The sequence below is a fragment of the Pleurodeles waltl genome, chromosome 1_2 (genome assembly GCF_031143425.1).
Source record: "Pleurodeles waltl isolate 20211129_DDA chromosome 1_2, aPleWal1.hap1.20221129, whole genome shotgun sequence".
Lineage (NCBI taxonomy): Eukaryota > Metazoa > Chordata > Amphibia > Caudata > Salamandridae > Pleurodeles > Pleurodeles waltl.
This window is the reverse complement of record NC_090437.1, coordinates 1,193,309,321-1,193,326,750: the sequence shown is the minus strand read 5'-3', so window position 1 is coordinate 1,193,326,750 and position 17,430 is coordinate 1,193,309,321. Positions and strand designations below refer to the sequence as shown.

At 45.8% G+C, this 17,430-nt stretch overlaps 1 protein-coding gene across 2 annotated transcripts in view; it reads left to right on the top strand.

Moving 5' to 3' along the window:
* HTT (huntingtin) overlaps positions 1 to 17,430 on the top strand; it is a 1,416,422-nt gene that overhangs the window by 893,703 nt on the left and 505,289 nt on the right. For both annotated transcript variants that reach the window (XM_069203496.1, XM_069203501.1), the window contains one exon: positions 12,369 to 12,445. In XM_069203496.1, coding sequence (XP_069059597.1) covers positions 12,369 to 12,445 — 77 coding nt within the window. The remainder of the gene's footprint in view (positions 1 to 12,368; positions 12,446 to 17,430) is intronic.

Genomic DNA, 17,430 nt, shown 5'->3' with positions numbered 1-17,430 from the left:
CTGGTGCAGTGACCTGTAGTGAAAGGGTGCATGCACCTGTTCACGCAGACTGCAATGGCAGGCCTGCAGATATATTTTGCATGGGCTCCCATGGGTGGCAGAATACATGCTACAGCCCATGGGGAACCCCGGGTGCCTCGGTGCCCTGGGTACCTGTGCACCATGTACTAGGGATTTATATGGGGGCACTAGTATGCCAAATGTGGGCGTGTGATGTCTCAAACGAGAGAGCACAGTCACTAGGGTCCTGGTTAGCAGGATCCCAGTACACAAAGTCAAAACACACTGACATCAGGCAAAAAGTGGGGGCAACTTGCCAAAAAGAGGGTACTTTCCTACACCAGCAGCATGGGCTGGCCGGGTGCAGAGTTCAAAATTGATGTATATTTAAAATGGTCTCCTATGGAGACTGGGGGCACTCAGAATCAGGCCTACTTGTTGGTAAGTACCTTCGTCTTCGGAGGACAGACCTGGTGGGTTTAGGCAAGTTTCAGGGGGATGCGGGTTTCATATGTACCTTTAGGCATCTGGAATCTTTGTATGGTTCTCTTGTGGTCAGGGAGGCCCTCCAGATTTAGGCTCCAGGCATCATCATGTTGGACAGAGGGATCAACCCAGTCTGAACACTAGGTCAGAATCTACTGGGGGCCAGCTCTAGTCATTTGGGCCACCTAGACATGGGCTGTGGGCGTCTGGTGCAGAGTGGGCAGGATTTGCAGATCCAAGACAGTTCTGGGGTCCTTTGCTGCAGTTTCTTTCTGGACATGGCAATGGCCGCTGTCCACAGAAGATCTTAGTCCTCTGGGGTGCAGGCAGTCCTCTTGAGGCGTTTAAGAGGCCGCTGGTCCTGCAGGATGCGTCACCATTTCATAGCAGGGTCTCAGAAGCTGAAGACAGGCCTGTAGGGCTGGGGCCAAATCTGTTGGTGTCTTCAGTCTTCTCTGCTGGGGTCAGTTTAGCAGTCATCCTTCTTGTCTTCTTCTTGAGGTTGCCAGGAATCTTACGAGCAAGGCTTAGGGGAGCCATTAAATTCTGGATTATGGGGCGTTACAGGGATCAGATGGCAGAAGCCAATGGCTAATGTCCCTGAGGGTGACTACACCCTTCCAGTGTCCTCCCTTCCTTACCCTATTGGTCCCTGTCCTCCAAACCAAGATGGAGGCTTTTGCAAGGAGGGGGTCACTTCCGCTGTGGACACCTGAGGGGCTGTCCCAACTGAAGTGGTCACTTTTCCTTGTTTTTCCTAACTTTCCTGCTGAAGTGGGGCTTTGTCCTGGGGCGGGCATCTCCACTAGCTGGAGTGCCCTGGGGCACTGTAACAAGAGACTTGTGCCATGCAGGCTCACTGCCAGGTATTACAGTATCTGTTGGGGGGGGGTGTGAAGCACCTCCACCCAGTGCAGACTTTTTTTTGTCTGGCCACAGACAGCACAAAGGCTCTCACCCCAAGTGGTCAGAAACTTGTCTGAAGTGGCAGGCTGGCACAGACCAGTCAGTCCTGCACTAGAAGTTTGGCTAAAATGCAGGGGGAATCTCTAAGATGCCCTCTGGGTGCATTTTTCAATAAATCCAAAACTAACATCAGTGTGGGTTTATTGTGCTGAGTAGTTTAATACCAAACTTCCCAGACTTCAGTGAAGCCAATATGGAGTTGTGGAGTTTATAATGACAAGTCCCAGCCCATATACTCAGTATGGCCACACTGCACTTACAATGTCTAAGAATGGACGTAGACACTGTAGGGACATATCGCTCATGCAACTATGCCCTCACCTGTGGTATAGTGAACCCTTCCGTAAGGCTGTAAGGCCTGCTAGAGTGGTGACTTACCTATGCCGCAGGCAGTGGTTTGTGGGCATGGTACACTGAGAGGGGTGCCATGTGGAATTTTTCTTTTTTTTCCCACTAGGACACACAAGCTGCAGTGGCAGTGTGCATGTGCTTGTGGAGGGGTCCCCTGGGGTGGCATAATACATGCTGCAGCCCTTGGGGACCTTCCCTGGTCACAGGGCCCTTGGTACCAGGGGTACCTCTTACAAGGGACTTATCTGTGTGCCAGTGGTGTGCCAATTGTGGAAGCAGTGGTACCTTTTTAGGGAAAGAACACTGGTGCTGGGGCCTGGTTAGCAGAATCCCAGCACACTCTGTCTAGTCAGCATCAATATCAGGCAAAAGGTGTGTGTGTTGGGGGGGTGGGGGACCATGCCCAAAAGGGCACTTTCCTACACTTGGTTTGGGAGTTCATGAGAAGATGTGTTCCAACCAGTCCCAGGTGGCCTCAGCAGATTCGAAGAAATTACTCCTTTGTTTGTACCTTGAGTCTAGCTGGGAATAGCAAGCCGTAGGAGAGATTCAGTGTGTGCAACTGTCTTTTCATGGCATGGAAGGCGGCTCTTTGTCTTGGAACCGAGATTGTGTAATCCGGAAACAACAGTACTTGGGCTTTATCCATCAGGCTAGGTGCTTTCTACTTAGTGGTATGAAGAACGGCATCACAGCCTTCATAGTTCAGTGTCTGGGCCACTACCGGGGTCTTTCTGGGCGTCACTACCCCAACTAAGCTGTACGCACACCTGGCAAGCACAGAGCATCGCGGTCCTGCGAGTTTTCCTTTTCTGGTCTCGGGTCCACCATCACCAGCATGTGGCAGGTCCGGGAGAGCCATTTTTTGTTCCTTCTGCGCGTAATGCACAGTCAACAGAATTAACCCACCCCTCCTTAAGGCAGCAAGGGAGCGCTGCGTTCGTGGTTGATGTTTTCCCCACATGCATGATTAAAGGGGATTTCCTGTGCCGGTCCCAGGATCCCAGTGATTATGCAGCTGCCATCTTTGGTGGCACTTGCATAACAAAGGCCCCCGCAGCCCCTGCGGTGCAGGGGGGCCCAAGCTCCAGTGGGCCACCACAGCATAACACCTGGCCTGAGTGAGCACGGTGGGGAGCCCCCTTAATGGTCTTTGCAGGGGGATCCAGGTTTGTTACACCACTGTTCGGTGGTTGGCTTTGCTCTCGATCTGCCCACTCGTTTAAGACGGTTGGTGCCTGTTTATCTGCACGTAGATGTGTAGAAAGTACAGCTTGATTTCAGCCATTTCTTTATCAGGAGTGTGAAATGTGCCTATTTCATCTTCGTATGGCCTGTGTAGGAACATTTCTTCGGAGCCCCTGCATCTCTTCATTATACCTTCTCTCTGTCGTCTTGCAACTCTTTACTACTTCATCACTTCCCATTCTCTACATCGCTTCACTGCCCATCTCTCTTCAGCCCATTTCTCCACAATCCATACCTCTCTTCACTTCTCCATCTCTCCACAACCCCCATGCTTCTTCACTGTCACAGCCACTGAATTCCTTCACTGCTCCATTTTTCCACATACCATGCATCTCTTCACCGCCACATCTTTCCTCAGCCCCTGCATCTTTTCTAGACTCTTTCTTCACAGCTTGTGCATCTCTTTATTTCCCATCTCTCTCCTGCCCCTCCATCTCTTCATCACCTCTTCTCTTTACATCCGCTGTATTTCTCGATTGCCCTATTTCTCCATATCATGTGCATGTCTTTACTGCCCGATCTTTCCACACCCCCTCATTCTAGTATTCATTGGCACACATTTCCACAGTTCCTTCATTACTTCACTGCCACAGCTTTCCACAACACGTGCACCTCTTCAAAGTCTTCGCTCTGAATTGTTGCCCTACCCAGTCCTCATTTATCCACATCACAATCATCTCTTAACAGCCACTCATTTCTTCACAACCTCCTCTCGCCACTGCACGCTCATCTCTTTTGAATTGCTTAGCCCACCTCCTCACTTATTAGTGCTGGTATTTCTCCCTAATACAAGAAGTTTATCATCTCCCAAGTAGCATACTGCTGCTTCAGGATCCCTTCATAGCCTCTGTCATCTCCCCTTAGAACTCCATCATCTAACCATCACCAACATCTCTTCGGAGCCTCATCATCTCTCCGTAATGCCAGCATAGCTCCACAGCAGCAGTTATCCCAACTGTACTTTCTGTCCTCTTCCCCATGACCTCTTCACAGTCGTACATTCTTTCCACTGTCCACGCATTTCTGTACATCGCCACATTTTTCTCTGCGGTCCTTTCCAGCCCAGCAGCTGTGGAGAAGTGTGACACAATGGTTAGAGCGACAGACCCTCATGCAGAGATCTGGCCCGGGACCAGGGTTCAAGTCCCGCCTCAGCAGGTCTTGGGCTCAATTCCCTTGGACCAGATAATTCTCGCCTCAGTGCCTAATCTAATTAATGGGTCCCACTCTGTAACTCTGGGCAATAGCTTGCTTAATCTCCACAATGGCCCGACAGCGCTTGGATACCTGGCTTGACCCTGGGGGTACCCACGAGTGGGCACCTCACAGGGAAAAGCCAGGAGGGGTTCCATAGCGGCATGCATACAGCGCCTTGAGACCCTAATGGGTGAGTAGTGCGCTATACAAGTGCAAAGTTATTTACAGGTCCCTGTTGCATCTCTCAATAGCTTGAGTACAAACAAGAAGAAAATGTGCTACAACCAATGTTCAACATTTGCAAAGAAAAAGTACAAAACAAAAACTTATAGAAATGGATTCAAAGATAATATTTATTAAATGTGTATGTACAGAAAGAAAAACTAAAATATCTTAACTCTATGGATATACACATATAACACAGGGAAGTTAAGCAAATATAAACCTGACTCATACATGAATATTAAAAAACAATTTAATACAATGAATACAAATACACAGATATGCAACCACAATGACTCTCAAGGACCAAGTGCCACACAAGACAAGACAGAACAAAAGTGATAGCACAACAATTAACATATAAAACTTTTAAAACTCACAAAAACATTTGATTACAATTAGATATAAACATTTCCTCTTTCGGCAATAGCCGGTAACACAACTCAAAATAACATAATCCTGTTATTTCGATCACAGTTATCGCTCAGTCTTGTCTGATAATAACCAAATCATTAGTTCTCTGCACCAACAAAAGTAGGAACTAAGCCTATGCGCGTTTCAGCAGTAATCAATAGCACCAGCATCTCTCCACAGCACTAGCAACACTACAGCCTCAGCATCTCTTTCCAGCCACAGCTTCTTTCCAGACCCAGAATCTCTCAAAAGCTCCAGGATCACTCCTTGAATTATTCTTTAACACACAAGCACATTTCAAATCTGTATTTTTTCTGAGAATGAAAGAGGGATGGCGGTGTAAACACTGATGATACCTAAGCACGTGATGACTTTCCAAAATAAATTTCATCAGCCCCAGCCCCACCCCCTGAATGAGGTAACATTTATTGTGTATCTTTGCACATGGAAGGCAAATAGAATAGAAAGATAGCGTTTTAGCATCTGCTGTAAGTTGGTAGATGTGTTGCGGTGTTCCATATTGTATGTCGGCGTTAGCAGTGTCCATTATTGAGAGCTTACAGCAGCTGATTTGCAGTATAAATCAGTGTAAAAAACATCCAACATTTTATCAGTACTTCGTCCGCTGATGCAGCCTTTCCACCTACGCTCATGCATTGGGGACAGAAGGTCTGCTGTGCTGTCCTCAGTTTGACCCGAGTACACCCATCTCCACCCCTATGCTTCATACGCCCCATTTCCTTGTGAATGTTGCAGCACCGGATCCTTCCACCGACACCGCTTTTGATGCAACGCAAAGTGTGTGTGTGGAAACGATACAAGCCTCAAAGTATTCATTTACATGGTCCTTTTGTAGTGCTCTCGCACAGTATTCGGGTCCTTTGCAGTACCCCTTGATACCTAGGTGGCGTCTTCTTGCTGTGTGTCTTTCTTTTGGTTCAGGTAATAGCAAAGAGCAGATGACTAAGCTTTGTTCTGTCTACAGACTAGTTTCGCTGTTTGCCAGATCTCGTGTAACTAACCCAAACCTATATATAATTATAGGCTAGATTGAGTGTCAATCAAGATTTGCACCTGTCCAGGGGTGCATTTCCCCCTCAGTGGGTGGTTATATCATTTATAAATAGGAGCTTTAAGTTTTAGTGTTATCTTTATGCCCCCTGACTAGCACTGAAAGTGCAGCACGTAAACGTGAGATACGGTTGACTGTGTTCTGTTTCTAAGTAATAGTGTGTACGTGCTAGTTGTCTAAAGTTTGTTCCAAAATTGCCCTGCTCTAATTGATTTTAAAAGTGATGTCAAGACTCCCTTAATACGTTGGTGATACGTGACTTTCCTGTATCAGAACTGCGATATTGTGTAATGTTTATTCTGAATAGAAACATACTTGAGTGTGGCCTAGATGTGGTGTTGAAGTGAGTTACAAGTGTGTAATATACCTGTCCTGCAGTGACTCCCACGAACTGCTAAAGCATGGCTACTTTCCCCGCAAGGGTATAATAGTTTCAGTATTTACTGGCCGACGCCCCGGTTTGGTATCAGTCCCTGCTACAGAGATATATTTCCAGATTACAGTTTAATGTGCTAGGTTGTGGCCCATCAATAACATGAGAACCATGGAGCTGGTTAATGATGACATCTGTCATTGGGGTAGCATAAACAAGAGGATTTTTGGCTGAGACAGAATCTAAACGCTAACCGTGTACTTCCTGCAGTGATATACAATGTAAGTGATTTTGTCACTTGAAACAGAAAATAATCTAGCTAACCTCACGCACAGGGGTCAACATTCAAAGTTAAGCTCTGTTCTCTTAAGACTGACCCAAGTATTCTCAGCCTTAGTAAAAGTGAAAAACATCTTCACCCCCAACTCTGTGAGAGCAGCATCATCGATTCATCCTGCTGCGGTCTTTGATGCAACAAATAGTGCGCGAATGAACACAGCATGCGCTCCTTATATTCATCTTTACGTTTGTTTTGCAGCACTTGCAGGGCTTCTTCGTGCAATTACTGCCTTGGGCATTTAAGGATATATATCTTCTCCACCTTTTATGTTGCTGTTAAAGGCAAACGAGAATTGCGGTCCCTGATCCTTTGCAGCCCCGAATGTCATTGTGTACTACATTGATTACACCGTGAAAATACTTAACTTTTGAAGACCAGAGTAACGTTTTTACCGAACGTTTGCCATTTATTTGCATTCTGAGAATAGTAGTTTCGCTATCAATGTCGCTGAAAAAGATTAGAAGAACAACATCGTCTGAGAACAAGCAAAGGCATTAGGTCTGACAAATATAACTCATGATAGCCCAGACATAGACAACATCGTGCATGTGTTAGTATATTAAAACCCAAACTCTGAACTTATAACTCTTTGTAGGGACTAGAGTTGTGAATCACACACAGATGGTGTTAACTAAACACATATGCATAAAACAAGCTAGACATGTGAGCTTTGCCAGTGCATGTTAGGAGTATTAGATACATGAGTAATAATGATTTTGTTGTCAATAATTAACATAAAGAACGTGTAAATTCAGAAAATATAAGGCTGTGTATTAAGCATCACTAAGGTCTGTGGAAGGGGTGGTGGTCCTCAGAGTGTTGGCCATTCCTTTTCCCCCCTTCACGCCACTGTTCTCTGCAAGCCTCTTGCCCTTTGTCTCCTGCCATCGCCCTGAAGTCCTTCATCTGCAGAGCTCCTCTTTATGTTTGTGCTTTCACTGTGCCCTTATGTGTGCACACCTTGTGCCTCTTCCCTTTCTCCATATCCTCCCCACCTCTCACAGAAACACACTCTTCTCTGCCTAGCGTCCTGCCAAAGCACAGCCTCTTCTTTTCCCTTGGTGCTGTTCATTTCCGACTGCTGTGGGCCTCTTCCATTCTTTCTCAATGGCCGCAAGTGTGGCCATAGAGGCATGAAGGCCAAGATTGAACGGGCTTGCTATCTGATCAGCTTTGTGCTCCACTGGCACTGTGAGAAACTAGCACTGCCTTCAGCCTCTGCTCCACAGCTCTCATTCTCGCCCCGTCATGAGCACCCTCTCTCAACCTGAAGTCGCTTCACACTAGGCGCTCTACGGGAGTCATTTGTTTAATGAGAACAAAACTGTAGAAAACAGCGAATACTCTTTGGGGATGAAGATGAATTACTGTGTGGAACTGCGGCTCTGAAAAAGTCTGCCCATTGTAGCACGACATTACACAAAAACGCTCGCTTTTTACCTCTCATCTTGGGTTCCAGAGTAGAGCGCTACAAAGCACTCGTCAGGGGGCAGCGCGTGCTATGTAAATACAATTTACAAATTACAAGTTGCCATGTGTCCTCAAGCTTGAAATGCTGAAACAGCATATTCAGAATCTCTTTAGCTGACACCCTCCTGCAATGATGACAGGAGCATAGCAACTTCTTTCTTCCTCTTCAGTGTCCTTCTAGCCGCTCGTCGACCCTTTATGCCTGCACCTTGAACCTTCCCTCCAAGACTCAAAGCGGAGCAAGGGCGTACCTAGTACCCAATTACTAGTAAATCTACTGAATCAGAGCCAACTTCTTGGCTTTGTCAGTGCTTGTTGAATAAGCCCCTGTTCCCTTCGGTGAGTGCATGGGCCCTCCACCTGCGACCCTCTGGCACAGGTTGTATATGGATGAGGAATCATTAGAGAGAGTTAAAGCCATCTCCAGCCGGACCTAAACACGGTTTCAAATAGGGCACAAATGACTCTGTATCATTCTGAAATTGCAACCTGCATCCAATTGTGAAAATATAACATTTTTGAAATCCTAAATATACGGAATCCGCTTCTAAATAGGGCCTTCAATGTAGGACGACTGACATAAATTGTGGTGAAGCGATTTCCAAATAAACAATATCTATCTCCAAAAACAAACTTCACATCACCCTCATTACCTTTTAGGTAGTATCTAATTTTTCTTCATTTTTGGATTTAGACTTAGAGAACGAGAAAAGAGGGAGAACGCAGGAGGAAGAGAAAGTTAAGAGACTAGTCTGAAAGGGGGAAACGACTATGGAAAGGATATGCAAGCGTGAGATACATACACACAAGTTGTCGGAGCCTTGGTATGCACTGGGCTGCACAAAGTTCTTTTTATACACTAATTAACGCTGTCCAGGGATTAATTCCCAAGCATGCATTCGTTTATTTATCCACCACCATAATGTGTCCCTATTTATCCATCCTTGTAGGAACCAGGGTTGAGCCATCTATTTAACTGTGTGCGTATATGTCTGCTTGGTTGTGTGTAACTAGGTAGACTGCGTGTGTGTTGTGTGAGCTGTATTAACACAAACACTTAAATAAGCTAGACCTGCTGTTTTCACCATTGATAATTCCATGCTCATACACCCAGTCCTCTCGCTTCTGATTTCGTATTCTGTTTGAGGAGCGCAATAGCCCCATTGAAAAACAGCCCCGATTTGCTTCCTATACTCCCCCCATTTAACCACTACACACAATGTAATTCAGATCGCCTGGTCTGCTTTGAGCTAGTGCCAAACTGGAACACGTACCCACTGGCTAGGCCTACTATAAAGCGCAAAAACAACATGGAGGAATGGCTGCTTCAGCTGTCTTACTTATGGGCACACTTGCATTTCCATTACAGCGTTCAGTACATCCCTGGAAAAGGGCTGAACATTTTAAATCCAGACCCCTTTCCTCTGCTTCTGTCATTGAGACGATTTCCTCTAAAATACAGCTTGGAAGCTGGTCCTAATGGAAATGCTATAAAATCAGTCACTAGACTACATGTTTACTCAGGGCTCCTAGAAAACCTTTGATTACCCTGCGCGATAGGGGACTCTCGGGCACGGGAAGGAGGCATGATAGATAATTGTTACATGTGCTCATATCCTGCCTAAGTGTCAACCCCAAAAAACTTCCAAGGTCACCCATTGTTCACTACTCATGCACTTGAAAAACTTCAAGGTACAGTAGTGGGCCTGTATGCTACCATTGTGGATTCCCTTTACTCAACACATTACAACAGTAGTGTCAGGGAGACTCTGGCTAGGACTGGTGACTGGGTAGGAAAAGTAAGCAGAATATTGGGTAGAGAGCTGCTCAAGGTCATACAAGGAGTCACAGGAAAAAGAGGATCCAAAGAGGAAACTCTGCCTAAGGGAACAAAAAAAGCTCAGAAAGAACAGATACTCGAGGTAATTCGGCATTTAGACCTACATCCAGGTTGGACGTACACAATTTATTTAAATAACAATATTACCATTAAAGGCAATGTGGGGTAAAGCACTCAGGAGCTCCACGTGGTAAGACTGAAGCTCAGTAAGTTCATCACCCACAATTACTGTTACAGATACTGGCTGCAAATATCCGCAGATAGGATATACATGCAAAGGTAGGGTCCATGGAGCTGATACCTATGATGTTATAAAAGTAATGTAGACAATTCTCACAGTGGATAAGAAACACCACATAAGTTACCAGCTCAGGAATCTTGGCAATCGAATAGGGACACGCAAGGCAGAAACAACAGGTGTGTAGAACTAAAATGCACAGCCATGATAGTCGAGGAACTAACAAGGAGTGCTTGAGGAGAAAGAACGAAAAACAAAGGTCACATTTGGCAGAAGCAAGCAACAAACCACACAGGGAAACTGGAAGCTAAGACAACAGGAAGGTAGCAAACTAGAACATGGGCTAAGGTAAATGGAAGGGAATGCAAGAACTAGGAAAAAGGTAACTGCAGAAAGAGAGAAAGTGCAAGGATCAAGGATGTACTAAAATAGTGCTGGCTTAGCAATCAGAAAGCAAGATAGCACTGCAAGCAGTGCTAGTTCAAAGAGTAAGGAATTTGCTACAGATCAGGAAACAAGGATTACCTATGGGTCACAAACTCTGGAAAGTAGGATAGCAAGGCTCAGGAAAGAAAGGGTCAATCAGACGGGAACACTATAAATGAGCAATGCTTGAGTGATGGAAACTGGGGTTTATAGGCTCACTGTGATCACATGCCTCAGGTGTGAGCAGTCTAGCACCTGCCTGTAACAGGGGTACTGAATTCCTACACACGTCCTTGACCCACAGCGGTGGGGATGAAGTAGTGAGCAGGGCATTATAAGTATTAAAGTTTTTTGCATGAACAGACTGTGCTTCCACAAAACATGGCATGGATCAGGAGTGAACTGGACTTTCCGAATACTATCAAGAGCCTGGAAATCAGTATATGCATACAGTGGAAGGTCCAGAAGGTTATTAGAACACTGGAACACCCCACAGTTAGCCACCCTGATGGTGGATTAAGAGCCCAGGGAGTGAATTGTGACAGATGGTGGCCTTACAGGCTCCAAACAAAATGCCAAGACGATGAATGGGACCTTGTCCTGGGTGACTACAATAAGGGTTTAAGGAAATCCCACTTGAAGAACAACATTATAATGGTCTTCATGGGTGGCACTGGTCACCGGAAAAATTGCATAAGGCCAAACTCGGTCCCCAATCTGCTTGCTGGAGATGCGATACACAACATTGTGACATAGTGCATATCCTCTGTGAATGCCCATCCATACAAGGCTTTTGTCAATGGGTCTTAGACCACACGACACCTGCTTTAGCCACACACCATTGGCCGACACTGTGCATTGCAATCCTGCATGACATGTCTGAGCTCCCTATCCTCTCCCGACCACTCTCCCACTGGTTTTCTTCTGCAGTGGGGTGGTGAAGGTTTGCATCTTGCGCTTTAGTGCACTGCGTCGGTACTGTCTCATATAACCTGGGTTAAGAAGATTCACGAGGTCGCTTTATTTGTAAAAGTAATTTACAAGCTGAATGATAGACTTCCGCATTTCATGAAGATAAGGAGCCTCTGCCCCCTGTTGAGCTGCGTCGGGGTGGGATAGGCTTGTGGAATTGTACCCCGGATGTTCCATGTCATCCTTTTTACCCATCTCAGGTCCCAATATGCCTGACAGTATAGAGGCACCTTTAGGCAGAATTTCTGGTTTATTTTGCTTTCTGCCCCGTGCAGCACTTCGTAGGATTGCAGTGCATGATTCCTGATTTCGACTCTCCATGCCTTGAATTGACTTCCTGTCATCCTATGTTGTAGGAGGTGCACTGTTATCTAAGCACATGGAATGATATGTTTTTTGCAAGATTCTGTGCTGTTTTTTGCTTTGGTTTTCCATTCTCTTGTCCTTTTGGTGTTCCCTGCCGTATTAATGTATGTGCTGCTATGTCATCGGGATGCTTCCCCTTGTTAAATATTTGTACTTGTTTTTCAATCTCAATAAAGAAATATGGTACTGAAAACACAGCTTGGCTCTCCGAGGCAGACAAACCACTACATTCTGCTCACATCTGTGGGGTTTAGACTGTGACAAAATCTGCAACAGTTGAACATGTACTAGGAACAATACTATTGTTCCCACTTCGGTTTGAATGTCATAGTTTGTTGCATTATCTTCTATTCTGTCATCTGACAGCACTCTTTCTGTTTCTTACAGAACAGCATTGCGCAGTTACCAGTGGAAGAGTTGAATAGAATACAAGAATTCTTGCAGAACAGTGGATTAGCACAAAGGTAATATGTTCTTAAATTATACATTTGCTGAGATTTCAGTGGCACGTCAGTTGCTGCTCTGTTATAGTTAAGCTGAATATCTGTTCACTCTCTTCGATTATCTGTTCCTCCGAGCTTGACAACGTGGTTCATTAACACTTAGAATTCTGTCACTTGGATATTTCTTAATGGTCGAAATTCGCAGAACAAAGGCAACATTAACATGGGGAATATAAGGCCTGATTTAGCGTTTGGGGGCGTCTTATTTTGACACAAACTTGCCGTCCGTCTTATTACACATGCATTATGTCTTATGGCACTTATAATCAGGTGGGCAGGACACCTGTTAAGTTTGTGATTGTGTACACGTCCGCCAAACTCTAAATAAGGTCCTAATTATTAAAAAAAGATAAGTTCATTCTATATATGGTGGAAAAGTAAGTGATTGCACCCTTTATCAGTACTTTACCCACCAAATGATATTTCACTTGCCTCTTGTGGCTTAGTTTAGCCTTAATCAGTCATTGTTAAAGGTCATTTGGCTGTCAACTGTAGATCGTGAAAGTAACAAGGATAACCCATCTTTCATTTCTACAAGACTAATTAGGGGCTTCATAAACAGATGATACTGGTCCTCCGCCCCATCCTGCCCCCCATGCCTAAATGACCCTGAGTTTGTGGATTAAACAGCAATGGGAAATGAGACACAGATTTGAACAATTGCATAGTCGTCATCACTGGATGTCTGTGTTAATTCTGAGCAGTAACATCTGCTAAATACCAGCGAACTGCATGCTGCAACAATGCTTTTAGAAGGAAGTTGTTCTAAAAAGCAATCCTAATTTCATTGTGAATGTTCCATTCTAGCTTCGCTTTGTTTAAGTATCACCTCCACCTTTATTCCTGAGCCATGCTTCTGTGGTGGAAATGTCGCTCTACAGATATAACAACACTTTACATTGTTATGTGCCATGAAAAGTCTACAGACTGGTGGTCAGAAGATAACGTTCGGTGGAGCCCGCACACCAATGGGTGCAAAAAGTTAACCACCGCTGCTTGGTGTAGGAGGAACTGACCGCCTGGTACTTTGTAGATACCAGAGAAGTCGTCAAATGTCATAAGCTCAGCATTTTAATAGAGATACCCTAATCTGGTAACTTTGTAATGGGACCAGTCCACCAGACCACTCTATAGTATACCTGTGCATATGTGTTCTAAGCTACGGAGCGGAAAGTTCAGCAAGTAGGGTTGGCGGACATGGGTCTGCTGGCGAAAACGTCGCCAACAATGGTGGACTACCTGTACCACCATTGTGCTCTCGGGAGGTGGTGTCCAGGGGTTCAGGAGCATTGGGAAGAGCACAGAACAGCCCTGTCCACTGTCATTTCCGGGCATAGGCGAGTAGCAATCCACTGGGTAAACCACTGGAGTTGTGCTGCTAAATAGTAAACCTCAAAGTCTTCCAGAACTCTATGCTGACCTTGAATCCACAAATGGCTGCACCAGTGTTTCCGTCCAAGAGATCAGTAGTGTCATGAAATATTTTGACCCTTTGGTACTTCATGCAGGAGCCCTCGAATACAAGGCTGCAGAGATCAAAAAGCTGTGTTAGATTTTTGCCAGTTGAAACAGAGGTCAGAAACTCCTCTGAATAGCTTTGTGTGTGATTGCTCCTGATAAGTCTTCGTTGACATTTCAGAGAAACAAAAGCATATCATCTGCTTAGAGGGAGGTGTGGTAAGTCCTCCCCCCAACGCACAAGCCCTGGAACAAAGAACCAGAGTGTGCCCTGCTGGCAAGTGGGTCCACAACTATGTCAAATTATAATGGGGGAAATGGACATCCCTGTCTCTTCCCCCATCCAACCACAAAGGAATCAGAGATATGTTTCCCAGTACAGACTCGGGTTGTGGGTGTAGAGTACAGCATTTTGGTCCAATTAAAAACCATTGCCCAGTTCCCATCTTCGGCATTATTTGATGTTGAGAATCCCATCTAAGGCTATTGAAAGCGTTTTCAATATCAGTTGATACGATTACTGCATCCCGTTGATCTGGGAAGTCAGCCTCGAGGACCGACAATAGCCAGTATTATCAATGAATATTGATAGCCGTGTAACGTCCTGGTATAAACCCTGCGTGGTCTGTATGTATGAGCCTGGAAATGAGCGGAAGGAGGCGGACACCAATATTCTACTAAGGACTTTATAATCCATGTTTGACATGGAAAGCGGATGGTAAGCTTTAACATCATGAGGAGGACGTCCTGGCTTCAGCAATGGATCTGCCAAAGCCTCATTGGGAGATATTGGGAGGCAGCCCACTTCAAGGGCTGGTGTGTATATATAGGGTAACCCGTTTCCATGCTAAGTCTTCAGCATAGGCTGCATAAAATTCCATGGGGAGCCCATCAGAGCTTAGGACCTTCCCCCGTGCCATGGTCTTAATCGGCGCACGCATCTGACTCCACTCCCATAAGTCTCTGGAGTTCTGTAGTTTCTATGAAGTTGCTCGTCTGTTAGGGGACAGTATCTGTGGGAGGGGCATACAGTGTAGTGTAGAGCAGGCTTTGTTTCTGACCCCGGAGAGCAGAAAGGATCCCACCCCATGGGGTCAGAAACTTGTCTGTAAGTGGCAGGCTGGCACAGTCCGGTCAGTCTTTCCCTAAGGGGTTGGGTACATTTCAGGAGGAATCTCTAAGATGCCCTCTCTGTGCATTTTACAATACATCCAACACTGGCATTAGTGTGGGTTTATGGAGTTGAGAAGTTTGATAGCAAAGTTATCAGCAATCAGTGAAGCCTTCATGGAGTTGTGGAGTTCATGAAAAACTCCCAGGCCATGTACTCAATATGGCTACACTACACTTACAATGTCTAAGAATGGACTTAGACACTTTAGGGGTATATTGCCCATGCAGCTGTGCCCTCACCTGTGGTGTAGTGCATCCTGCCATAGGGGTGTAAGAGGGGTGACTTACCTATACCACAGGCAGTGATTTGTGGGCATGGCACCCAGAGAGGGATGCCATGTCAACTTCACATTTTTCTCCACACCAACACACACAATCTGCAATGGCAGTGTACATGTGTCTGGTGAGGTGTCCCTTAGGGTGGCACAATACATGCTGCAGCCCTTAGGGACCCTGCCTGTCCACAGGGCCCTTAGTACCATTGGTACCTTTTACAAGGGACTTAGCTGTGTGCCAGGGATGTGCCAATTGTGGAAGCAATGTTACTGTTTAGGGAAAGAACACAGGTGCTGGGCCCTGATTAGCATGATCCCAGCACACACTCAGTCAGGTTAGCATCAGATATCAGTAAAAAGTAGGGGAAACCATGACAAAAGGGGCATTTTCCTACAACTACTGCCTGGACAGATAGGTCCGTAGGGATGGCTATTTTGGCCATTTGGTCTGCAGGACTTCTTAGTATGATCTTAATTTGCAGACCCTCCTCCAGGGATGGTATTGCTTGGGCATCCATTCCAAGGGAAGCAATCTGCAACTAGAAGTCTCTAATAAATGAACAAGTTACTGACCTTCTGTAACAAATTATCTGGTAGAGACATATTCTAGTTGCAGATTCCTTACCGACCCACCCATCCTCTCCACTCTGCAAACTGATTACTGGGGACAGGGACTTCCTCCTACTTAGGGCCCTTGTTCAGGCACACGAGGATCAGTGTTCTTCAGTGCACGGGTCTGGCGTGGAAAGTCGTGAAAAGAAACTGATGTCAGCGCCCTGGGGTGGTGCCTATATACAGTCACGTCATCACCAGCGCACACGACAGACGCGGAGTCAACCAAGGCCACCAGACGGCGATCAAGGGTACTGCTCAAAGAGAAATCTCTGGATCCAGTCTGACGCCTGGGGGAAATAGTAAGGTAAGGAATCTGCAACTAGAATATGTCTCTACCAGATAATTACTGAAGGTAAGTAACTTGTTCTTGTTGTACAGAAAGTTCTATTGACCCTCTTTCTGTCTGACTTTCTGATATTTTTCTGTTCATTCTTACCCTTGTCCAGCAGGGTTCTGCTCTGGGCACTCTTAAGGGTTATCTCTCTTCTCTGTCCGTCTTCCTGCGGCTGCCTGACCAACCCTCTTCATTTAAGTCTCCTGTAGTATATAGGTTTCTAAAAGGGCTTGTACTTATGGTTCCCCCTTCACCCTTTATCATGCCTCAGTGGGATCTTAATTTATCAAGCCTCAGTGGTTTCTTAGTTTCATCCTTTATCACGCTTCAGTGGGCTCCTTTTGAGCCGCTGCACAGTTCTCCCCTCCAGCTAACTACCATCAAGTCAGTCTTTCTAGTGGCATTAACAACAGCTCGGAGGATGAGTGAGCTGCAGGCTTTATCTTTCAAGCCTCCTTATTGCTCTGTGTTCTCAAACAAGGTGGTGGTGCGCACCAGGGCCTCTTTCCTGCCAAACGTGGGGACCCTATTTCATTTGGGACAGTCAGTCACCCTGCCCACCATTTATGTTCCTCCACATCCCTCTAAAGAACAGGAGCGACTCCACCGCCTAGACCCAAAAAGAGCGTTGTCATTCTACTTTGACCACACAAAAGAGTTTCAGTTGATGTCCAAGTCTTCATAGACTATGTCGTAGCTAAAAAAAAAAAAAAAAGGTTGGGCAGTACAGAAACGAATCATTTTGCGGTGGGTCATTTTGTGTATCAAGATCTGCTATGCCCTGTCCTAAAGGCAGCCTCTCGAGGGCTTCACTCACTCACGCAATCGATCAATCAGACATTTTTAGAGTGTGCTTCTCACCCATAGAGTCTCAAGATGCTGTGGGGTATGTCCTTAGGGTTCAGTCGAAGAGCCAGATCTTGAGGGCCTTCTTGAATTGAGATAGCGATGGTGATTGTCTGAGGTGGAGAGGTAAGCTGTTCCAACTTTTTGTCGCAAGGTAGATGAACTATCTTCCTCCAGTCGAGGACTTCTTTATGCAGGGTACGGTGACGAGCGACTGCTGGGAGAAGCAGAGAGGTCTGGCAGCG